General features: G+C 35.3%; 2 protein-coding genes across 2 annotated transcripts; both read left to right on the top strand.

The window, feature by feature from the left end:
* The first annotated feature begins 2,604 nt into the window (after window positions 1-2,604).
* On the top strand, window positions 2,605-6,928 carry Uba3 (Ubiquitin-like activating enzyme 3). The gene is made up of 6 exons (XM_073083523.1): window positions 2,605-3,176; window positions 3,613-3,773; window positions 4,236-4,404; window positions 4,950-5,199; window positions 5,918-6,137; window positions 6,629-6,928. Exons 1-6 carry the CDS (start codon window positions 2,857-2,859, stop codon window positions 6,844-6,846), a joined length of 1,338 nt encoding a protein of 445 aa, XP_072939624.1. The 5' UTR covers window positions 2,605-2,856; the 3' UTR covers window positions 6,847-6,928.
* Window positions 6,929-7,771: 843 nt separating this feature from the next.
* twr (signal peptidase complex catalytic subunit SEC11 homolog C twr) lies at window positions 7,772-10,310 on the top strand. The gene is made up of 4 exons (XM_073083635.1): window positions 7,772-7,964; window positions 8,047-8,306; window positions 8,798-8,975; window positions 10,157-10,310. Exons 1-4 carry the CDS (start codon window positions 7,917-7,919, stop codon window positions 10,205-10,207), a joined length of 537 nt encoding a protein of 178 aa, XP_072939736.1. The 5' UTR covers window positions 7,772-7,916; the 3' UTR covers window positions 10,208-10,310.
* The last annotated feature ends 551 nt before the right edge of the window (window positions 10,311-10,861 follow it).

Below are 10,861 nucleotides of genomic sequence, written 5' to 3'. Positions count from 1 at the left end.
ACTCTTCACCTCGCAATTATACGTTCTAAGCACGTTTTCAAAGGGAAATTTCCAAATTTAACTAATTAATTTCTAAAACAAACCATAATACTTCAAAATTATGATGACGAAACTACTAATGTACTTTGACGTTTGGATAGTACTTTTAAATTTGTACGTATTATAAGAGGACCAAAGGTGACTATTTGACGTTTATTGTTTTTATTTTAGTGACACCTTCAGAATAGATCAAAACAAACAGGGATGTTTTGTTTCATTCCCACACATGACATGTGTGACATGTGTGTTCTGCGGATCAGAATATCAGATAATCCTTGTATTGCCTTGTAGTAAGAAGTATGTAAGAATAGTTTGACTAATTTTTTGGAACGTGTGGCGGTTTTCGATAACAGCAGCAAATTGGCAGCAAAAAAGATGCCAAATACGCCGAATATCGAATACCTAACGAATATTCGGCGCATCTCTAATTATAAGATATTCGTAACATTATGTTCTTTTGGTTTTGAAATTGTAATGGATGGATGGATGGACTTATTCTCAGTACTCCTATTTTATTTTTTTGCAAGGAGCAAAATACAGATAGGAGGTATTGAAGAAAATCTAATACGGGAATCTTTTTAAGACCAACAGAAGTGAAAACGAGTAGAATAGTTTTTGGATTTTTTGTTTATCTGTCTGTTTATTTCAGTGTTTGTACGAGCTTCACTTCAAATCTACTGCATGGAATTGAATACGGCTTTCACTTATGTATTGCTAGAGGTCTATTTTTTTATTGTTTAACCTAACGCAAGACGTTAAGCAGACGTGCTACTAATGGAAAGTAGTCAACGCCGCCTATGGACATTGCAACACCAGAGGAGTCGCCAATGCATCGCCGGTTTTGAAGGAGAGCTCTTCTTGTACCTTTTTTGAAGGCCTCATGTCATAGCACTCCAGGAATACATCAGGAGGAAGCTCATTCCACATTTTACACTTTCGTGGCAAGAACGTCCGCATAAACCGAACCGTGGTCGACCGCCACGAGTCCAGCCGATGTGGATGGAACTTCATCCTTTGTGGTGAGATGGGGGAATGTTAGGCACCAGGTTAAACAGTTCCTTGGAACGGAGCACGGTTCTGCACGGAGTCCCGTTTCACTCTGTTCAAGACGCCCAGCTTCCTTGACGCCAACTTGGCCTTAACATCCAAATGACCCTAGTATTGCACGTCACACGATATGTTAACTCTCAGGATCCCCATACTTTTATCAAAGGTGAGTGGAATTCCTTGGAATCGTGGCGCAATGAGAAATGGGGGTTTTTAACGGTAAACGCGCAGAATTGTATCTTGGTGGGGTAAAACTCAATAAGGTTAAGTCGACCACATGTCGAGACCTGCTCCAGAGAGTCCTCGATTTCAGACACAAGTCGGATTCTGCATTCTTCCACGAGAGTCCGAGAGGTGTTAGCGCGGCCTGTATGCGTAGCGTCTCCCGTACTATCATCTGCATAGCAATGCATGTTGCTTTTTTCTTGCAACATATCATTGATATGCAGAATGAATAGTGCGGGGAAGAGGACTGAGCCCTGGGGCACACCAGCGTTAACAGGTTTCGTGCTAGAGCAGTACCCGTCGACGACGACTTTGATGTGCTGCTCCTACAGAAAGCTGAATGACCATGCGCATTACCTATCAAAAGACCGTAAGATGGAAGCTTCGCGAGAAGGGCTCTATGCTAGACCCGGTTAAAGGCCTTAGCGATATCTGGGCTAACCGCCAATGCCTCATCATTGCTCTCAATGGCTTGCAACCATCGGTGTGTGAGATACACCAGAAGGTCACCAGCTGAACGGCCCTTGCGAAAACCATATTGATGATCGCTGATCAGCTGGTGATCCTCAAGGTACCTCAGGAGCTGTGTGTTTATAACACGCTCCATCACCTTTGAAAACAGGGAGGTTATCGCTAGGTACGCTCGTTACTAAAAACTTAGACTCCAGTTTACTGCCCCATGTGGGGTACGAGAAGGGGAGAAAAAGAATAGTTGAAAGTTTGTATAAAAGTCCGTCAAAGTTTAAATTCTATTAAATACTACGTTTTGGTTTTCAGGCAATACAACATATAAAGTGTGATGTACCTACTAAACTATTTTTGGAAAATTAACCTTCAAGGGATAGGAGATTTAAAGTACACCAAATTTGAAGCAAATTCTATGAACATTCGTGTTTGGAGATCTGACTGGACATTGGTGCTTTTTGAGGAAGTAAATGTGGAATGTCGTTTTTGACTACCTAGCAACATTATGATCGCCAGTAGCGCCACTGAAACACTCACAGAAAATTTTGTCGGACTATGAATAAGAATTCATCAATAAGAATCCATTATAAATGAATCGGTATCGAGAGGAAGTAAATTGGGTAACGAAATATGAAATGTCCTCAATAATGCCTGAAATTTGACGGCAAAAGAGAAAAAAAACGTCGTTACTTTCTAATTCTAGTTAGCGGGCCGTGTTTTGTGACTGCTTGATAAAATAATCGATTATTTCTACATCCCTACTTGGTATTCATCAAATGGCAACCAGGCAACGGAGCGGAACTTGACAGTTGACACTTGACAGTACGACTTTTTTGCAAAGTAATTAAAATAAAGTCTAAAGTCACAAAGTGTTTAATTTTTTTCTTTATAGTAAAAAATAATTTATTTAATATATAGACCTTTTTTCCCGGATTGGGTATAAGTTTTATTTGCTGGTACAGTGTAGCGTAATTGGGTGAATTTCTAAGTAGCATCACTCGATATATTTCAGTTTATTTTTGCCGGTGCATTAATTGCAAGGGCAGATTCTTAGATCTCTGAATCGCACCTATCGTATCAATGGCTGAAGTAGACCAGCAGAAACGATGGCATTACATAAGGAAATTGTTAGAAAGACCGGGTCCCTTTTGCCACCCTGATTTTGAACCATCCGCTGAGATTTTGGATTTCATCATCAATTCCTGCAAAGTGTTGGTTGTCGGTGCCGGTGGCCTCGGATGTGAGGTTCTCAAAGACTTGGCTTTGATGGGTTTCAAGAAAATCCACATTGTTGATATGGATACCATTGAGCTTTCTAACTTAAACAGACAGTTTTTGTTTCGAAAAAATGACATTGGGTTGTCCAAAGCTATATGTGCTGTAGACTTTGTAAATAAAAGGTAAGATGGACACTACTTTGAGAAAATATAGCTATATTTATTGACAATAAGCAGCAGATATAGCTATATCTGCTGCTAATTGTCTTGTCTTACTGTACATTTAAGATAACTTATAGCATTAGAACACTGATGTTTTATTCTGGCAGTCATACCACCCCTGCTCTCACATTATGCATACTTTCTTATTTGAGGCATTTAGTCTCCAGGAAAAGAAGTATTCATGAAAGTCATTAATACTTCTTTTCCAAATTATGTTCTAATTGAAGTTTCCTATAGGAAACCACTCTCAGTAATGACCATTTAACATTGTGTCTTATATATACTAATTGTTTTTTTAATATAAATTTAAAGATGCATTACTTTATTTTTAACATTGGCCATGCAAGAATATGGACACCAGAACTTGTTTAACCAATACAGAAATGATTTTTTACAGAGTTCCTGGTTGTCAAGCTGTTGCCCATCATTGTTCTATTGAGGAGTTGGATGAAGGGTTCTACCGTCAGTTTCATGTCGTGGTGTGCGGTCTTGACTCCATTGTGGCACGACGCTGGCTGAATGGCATGTTAACATCCCTGCTGCAGTACAATGATGATAGTAATGTCTTGTATTTAAAAAAACTATTATTTAAATTATTATTCATTTATTGGTTGAAGTTTGATCATTATCATTTTTGAAGATATAGTATTTATTATTAATACCACGATACAGCTTATCTTTTGATAGCTAACAAACAAAAAAGAAAAGAAAATCTGGTGATAGAAAAAGGTACTGAACTGTTTTCTTTGCCTTTTTCTAATTCTAAATAGATCCTAAGACAATATCCTATACATATGTTCACATATAGTAACAAAAATCAGCAAAGTTTCCCCTAATGTATGATACATTTTTAAATGATGTAATTTCTATTAAATTAGGATTAGGTAAGATTTTACCTACTCCTAATTCTATAATGACTAGCCTTACAGTCAAATATATTCATTGTAAGTTTCTAGGTGATAATTTTGTAATCTGAAAAATTTCATTGCAATAATTTTTGATATCCATTTTTTTTTACAGGGAGCTTGGATCAAAGTAGTGTAATACCTCTAATAGATGGGGGCACTGAAGGATTCAAGGGAAATGCAAGAGTAATATTGCCAGGGCTGAGTGCCTGTATAGAATGCACCCTTGATTTATATCCTCCGCAGAAAACTTTTCCTTTATGTACCATTGCTAATACTCCAAGGTATGTAGAGTTGTAAATAAGAATGGTTTTAACAGTCTTAGTCTCATATTAGGTGAAAATATTACAAATAAAGAAATCATTTTGTTAATAATTCAATTAAAAGCATTTTTAAAAGGTAACCACTGCTAAATGTGCACACACACACACATACACCACATACACAAATGTAAGCACCAATATACACAAGCATGTACATAGATAACAAAACATATCTGTACCGAGAATACATTATTATTAATTTAAATTTCTCACTTTAAATGACAAATGTTTGTCTTATGAGAAAATAAAGATTATTTAAACCTAAACCTAAATTTATTTCTATCATGTAGTTCTAGCACTTTCTTGGAAGAATGTGTATGCCAGCTGGCTCAGTTCTCAAGAGATGCAACTCATCTATAATCGGATTCAAGTACCCCAGTTCTATGTTGAGTTGGTTACAGATGTCCATGAGTGGCAGTGATCACATACTACCAGAATTGCAAACCCTTTTGGTACTTCAAATTTAATGTTAATTAACTTGGAATAATCTGTTTTATTTCTTTTAGACTTCCAGAGCATTGTATCGAATATGTGAAGGTGATACAGTGGGCTAAAGAGAATCCCTGGGGAAGTGGTACCGTGCTGGACGGTGATGACCCTCGGCATGTTGCGTGGGTGTTTGAGAAAGCTCAGGAGAGGGCTATGAAATATGGGATCACATCCGTTACATATAGACTGACTCAAGGTGTTTTGAAGAATATCATACCAGCCGTAGCTAGCACTAATGCAGCTATAGCAGCAGCCTGTGCCTCTGAAGTGAGTTGTAAAATGATTATTTAATATTTTTTGGAATGCTTGAAGATTATAGCAGTCTTGATCGAGGGGTCCGAGGTTCAAATCTCAGGCACCTCTGATATTTCAAAGTTATTTATATACATATTAGAAATTAATTATTACCTGCTAAACGGCGAAGGAAAACATTGTGAGGAAACCTGAATACCTGAGAGAGAAAAAAATCAATCTCAAATGTATGTGAAGTCTACCATTCGCATACTTGGCCGTGTGTGGTGGACTATGGTCTAATCCTTCTCATTATGAGAGGAGACCTCTGCCCAGCAGTGGGACAGTAATGGGTTGATGATGATTAATGATTAGAGACCGAGGAAGTAACTAGCTGAAATATCATCATACCTAGTGTTTTATATAGCAAATTTCTTTGTAATATCAAAGATGTAACACATTACATAATATGAGGTGTTAAAACAGTGGCAACAAATTTTGTGATCGCTTCAAGAGTTAGGTCTCTCTAGACTTCCAGTTGGTTATTGATTTGCATGGGAAGGATGACTACTTTGTGTCTGATGGAATTTTTATATAATTAAAACTGCAAATAATTCTCACCTATTTATTAGTTATTAAAAGAGATGTTTTTAGTGGGATTACCATAATCTTAGAGTTAAGAGGAGTAATGGCATACATGGGTTATTATAAACACATGGTTCCTATAAATAATCAAAATTGCTTGTGTCTTCAGGTCTTCAAGATAGCTTCATCCTGCTGTGTAAATATGAACAACTATATGGTACTCAATATGGCAGAAGGGGTATACACCTATACATTTGATGCTGAAAGGCGTCCTGACTGTACAGCCTGCAGTAACACCACCCGTATTATGGAGATTGATTCAGACTCCGCCCTGCAAACAATTTATGACAAGCTGTGTGAAGATTCCTCATATATGATGAAGAGTCCAGGTATAATAATATTGTTGCGAATTATATAACAGCAGTGGGAAATGTTGTTCTGGTCAAGTTTGAAGGGTGTGTTAATGAAGACAAACTTATACGGGACATTCCAACTTAGTCCTCCAACACATCTATGGCAGACCTCCAATCCTCCAACCAGTCCAATCCTATCTGAAATTGATTACAGATGGGTAGCTATAGCCATTTACCATCACCTCAACTGCATGCTCTTTATTTGTCCTGAGAACAAGAATAGTTTAGGCAATGTACACTGTGCTGGCCTCAGTTCAAAATTTTATTAAAAAAAAATGTAAAGTGAAGGGCACACATGTAAGATAATGTTCATATGAGATTTCAAAGGGCAGCATCTCATTATAGCGTAGCGCGTGTCGCTTCACGTGTAAATTATCGAACTTGATTAAATTGCAAGTGTGAATTTGGCCTTATTTATCATAATTTCTAAAGTAACACATTGTTATTGAAATCTTATGTGATTGCAGGTATCACAACCGTAATTAATGGTCGTAACAAGACCTTATACATGGCATCTGTGAAGAGTATTGAGGAGAAGACACGAGATAACTTAAAAAAGAAAATCACAGAGTTAGGTCTTTTTAATGGCGCCGAAATTTTAGTCGCTGATGTTACTACACCTAATACGATTACCGTTAAATTGAAATTTTCTGAAGATGCAGATGTTGACATGAATCGATATTAAACAGGATCTGATATTCATTTAAATTGATAAGTTCATTGATGCTTGAATATTTTTACTCACTGCTAATAAAACTTTGAAGTAAGGGTCAGTTATTTTATTATATTTATAAATACTCCTATCCTATTATTCTTCTTACAATTAGATATTGTGACATGTGTTCTATCGCAGGTTCTTAGTATAAGTGTGATAAGTGTCTATCAGGATTTCTGATTTGGGTGCATGAGGGCGAACTTAATAAAAATAAATGATAAACTGAGCTATTACTATTAATAGGGAACTAAATTGATATAAGGGCCGGCTCAATTTATCTTCATTATAAGTTAAGTAAGTACATTGGAATAGTGGAGGTATATGAGATGGTCAGACTCACAGGTCAGATTTATAATCATGTATTATGAATAATCGTTTCTTTTCCTATTTTATTTTATTTGTTTATTTATAATTAAAATAAAAAGATACAATAGGGCAAACTTAATGCCTAATGGCATTCTCTGGCACTTCTGGTCAGTCAATTTATATTTAAATGCTCTATGTAAATATTTTTTGGTCACAATTTAGTACTAAACTTTTAAAACTTGTGAAGTTCCACATGAGAATCAAACCGATTAAATACATTATTTTTATTATGCATTATTTCGATTACAAAATAATAAAATTGCCAGTACAAAAATTAAAAACTCATTTGATCACGGTTGGCAAATCAAAGATTCCGAGTACAGAGTATATAAAAAGGTCACGTAACTTGGATTGAGAGATATCTATCAATAAATTACCTAAGATATATCATGCGACTTAAAATTACGTCTAGATATAAATAGAAGCATAGATATCGTTATTTGTAAATTTTGTAATCAATGCGATCATTAAGTGGAAGTGGGCTCATTTGACATGACACTCCTGTCGGCCTATTCGATTGGTTCAATTTGACGTTTCTTCGATCTGACCGTCTGACGTGGTCTTGGTCTTACCCCAATAAACGCTTTTGTACATAAGTTTTTAATAAAGCAGATATAACCAAAATTGTAGATAAATTTAAGTTCCTTCTTGTATACTTTATAATAATTTCAAAAATGTTAGACAGTTTATTTGACGATGTGAAGCGGATGAACAAGCGACAGGTGAAATCTTAAATAACAATAATGTGGAGATGACGTGACCAACACACCGGTTGTTTTCTAATAAAAATGCTCTGTTTTCCAGTTTATCTACCAAGTGTTGAGTTTTGGTATGATAGTATCATCAGCCCTTATGATATGGAAGGGCTTGATGGTGGTTACCGGGAGCGAAAGTCCAATTGTTGTGGTCCTCTCTGGTAGTATGGAGCCAGCTTTCCACAGAGGAGATCTTCTATTTCTAACCAATTACCCGGAGGAGCCAGTGCGAGTAGGCGAAATCGTTGTGTTCAAAGTTGAAGGCAGAGATATTCCCATTGTTCACAGAGTTTTGAAGCTGCATGAAAAGTAAGTTGCTCTAAATAGTATTTCTTTTAAGTGTATGTGACCTAAATAAAATGTACGCTAAATACCTTAACATACTGTATACCATTAAGAATACATAAAATATTGTAAGATTTGCATGCATCTTCCCTATTGTTTCTATTAAAGCCAGTGATAAGATTAGCTGGAGTAATATTTATGTAGAGGTAAGATAATATGATTAAAAATGCAGTGTAATTTCATCAGGTTTCAAATTGCTATCATTATTTTTACCATACCTTGGAATAATAGACATGTGCCAATTGAAAAAAGCCTTAGAATTTTATTCTGGACCTTCATAGTGATGTGCAAGAAATTATACAATTGTAGTAACAACTTTATTCAAATTTTAATTGTGTAAATATCTTAATATAAGTCAACCATGTGCAAGAAATAATACAATTGTAGTAACAACTTTATTCAAATTTTAATTGTGTAAATATCTTAATATTAATCCAACACATGTCTTTTTCCAGAAATAATGGCACAGTAAAGTTCTTGACCAAGGGAGACAACAATAGTGTGGACGACAGAGGCCTCTACGCCCAGGGTCAGCTGTGGCTCACCAAGAAGGATGTTGTGGGACGAGCTAGAGGTTTCTTGCCCTATGTAGGGATGGTCACAATTTATATGAACGAATATCCTAAGTTTAAGGTAAATATTTGTACTCTTACAATACTTTGAATTCAATGTTTGTGTTGCTGCACAATTTTTCTTAACAATACATACAATTTTAAACCATATCTAACATAACAGACATTAATGAAGAAACAATACTATATTTAAAGGTGGTAGAAGCCTTTGTGGTTCAATGAGTGTGATAGAGGCATTACTGACCTACCTATTTCTGTCTTATAACAATAGTGTTAGATCCTGTTGTTTGGAGGGTGTGACTGAAAGTGGGTGAAAGACTTACTATACCGTTATATTATAAAGATATGTTAAAACATGTTAAAAACAAATATATGTAGAAGTTTGGTTTGATAGATTTAGTCCCTTATCAATATGATATTTAGATTAAGCATCTTATCTGCTAAATCAAATTGAAAATCAAAATTATTTTTTTGAGAAACAAAAAAGGAAATCGATCCTTACTGTTTTGACTTACATTATTAACCTATTTATATAATGATAATGAAATTAAATAGTACAATATGTTTGTTTTCAAATCAGAAATAATAAAATGGAACAACATATTTGTGGTGCTGTAATTGAAATACAGAAAGTGCTACTGATCCCACATAAGAATCCCACATAAGATTAGATTCCTATCTGAGGTTGGCCGCAGATGTGCTGCCTCTCTTGAGGACTAAGATGGAATGCCTGCGAAAAGTATGTCTCCCTTAAAACACACTTTAAATCAGAATACAGCATTGCTTAACACTGCTGTTATTATGCAGAAATAGGTGTGGTGGTGGTGCCAGAGTCAAACTACAGAGGAATCTACCACCTTCAATATAGTCAGTAGGGGTTATTGACATGTCTACCACAGCTTTCTGAGTTTTTCTCATTTGGCTTTATGTTATCTGTCAGATGTATACAAATCAAAGAGATAAGTCTTCTTTTTTGTAGGATTGTAAAGGAGTAATGTATAATTAACAAATTCCTGTATTGAATTAAAAACAAGGAGGAAATTTTTATTTTCAATCAGCTAAATGTTTAATTATAATTATTTTAGGGGCTATTAAAATGACAAGGCAATGTAAAGTGCTTTAGCTTTAGTGCTTCGAAGTTAAAAATACACATTTAGTTAGTTGCTATAAGTTTCACACCAAGTACTTGTAGTTTGTAAGTTTTACCTTTATCTTACTAAAAATTGTTCTTGTTTGTTTCAGTTTGCGGTACTGGCGTGCTTAGCTGTTTATGTACTTGTACATAGAGAGTGACAACCTTCAATTTGATCTGAAGATAGAGGTGTAATTTATCTGTTAAGGAGTACTTTAGCCCTGCGGATGTATTTAATTTTATGATTAAATGGAGTTCTCTCTAGTCTTGTGTTTTTTATTCAGACAAGTTATATTATTTCCTAAGTATTTCTTAAGGATATGTGCAGTTTTCTTATTTTTTATTACAATAAAAGATATATATTGGTTAACAATTGGAAAGTATCCTTATAAATCCTATGTAAAAGGTTTGTTAAAGATCATTCATCATTCATAAAAATCATTCTACTTTTGAAACAAAAGTAGATTGCGAATATTTGGAAGGATGACGGAAAGAAGTGAATTTATTTTTAACCTGTAACGCGATGCGTTTCTCGGTATTTATAGCAAGAGCCGCATGGGCGTAGATATAGCTTCAATAAGGAGAGGCGAGGGGCTAAAAGGAAGTGATGCAAAAAATATTCAAAAGGTCAGCTTGTTTAATTGTTTTTCACATCCTATTCTAAGGATGTTTCTGAAATAAATAGTCTCTGGAATCTGTCGGCAAAGAACAAAAAAGGTTTTCCTGATTGAAGAATTTTACCCCGGACTGAATAGTATTATTAATTGTTCAGTTTATAGGAACTTCTATCTTTCCTTCCTTCAGAAACCAACAAG

This window comes from Epargyreus clarus, unplaced genomic scaffold, assembly GCF_041222505.1.
Source record: "Epargyreus clarus isolate Ecla_fem2 unplaced genomic scaffold, WU_Ecla_fem_2.2 ptg000019l, whole genome shotgun sequence".
NCBI classification, from domain to species: domain Eukaryota; kingdom Metazoa; phylum Arthropoda; class Insecta; order Lepidoptera; family Hesperiidae; genus Epargyreus; species Epargyreus clarus.
Note: the sequence above shows the minus strand (reverse complement) of the source record. Positions and strands in the feature narration are given on the sequence as shown.

Bases quoted from the DNA above. Each gene is read 5' to 3' on its own strand.
- Uba3 (XM_073083523.1), top strand. From the start codon at position 2,857: ATGGCTGAAGTAGACCAGCAGAAACGATGGCATTACATAAGGAAATTG. The intron at 3,177-3,612 runs GTAAGATGGACA...GATTTTTTACAG, and splicing joins GTAGACTTTGTAAATAAAAG to AGTTCCTGGTTGTCAAGCTG. The intron at 4,405-4,949 runs GTATGTAGAGTT...TATTTCTTTTAG, and splicing joins ACCATTGCTAATACTCCAAG to ACTTCCAGAGCATTGTATCG.
- twr (XM_073083635.1), top strand. From the start codon at position 7,917: ATGTTAGACAGTTTATTTGACGATGTGAAGCGGATGAACAAGCGACAG. The intron at 8,307-8,797 runs GTAAGTTGCTCT...GTCTTTTTCCAG, and splicing joins GTTTTGAAGCTGCATGAAAA to AAATAATGGCACAGTAAAGT. The intron at 8,976-10,156 runs GTAAATATTTGT...TGTTTGTTTCAG, and splicing joins ACGAATATCCTAAGTTTAAG to TTTGCGGTACTGGCGTGCTT.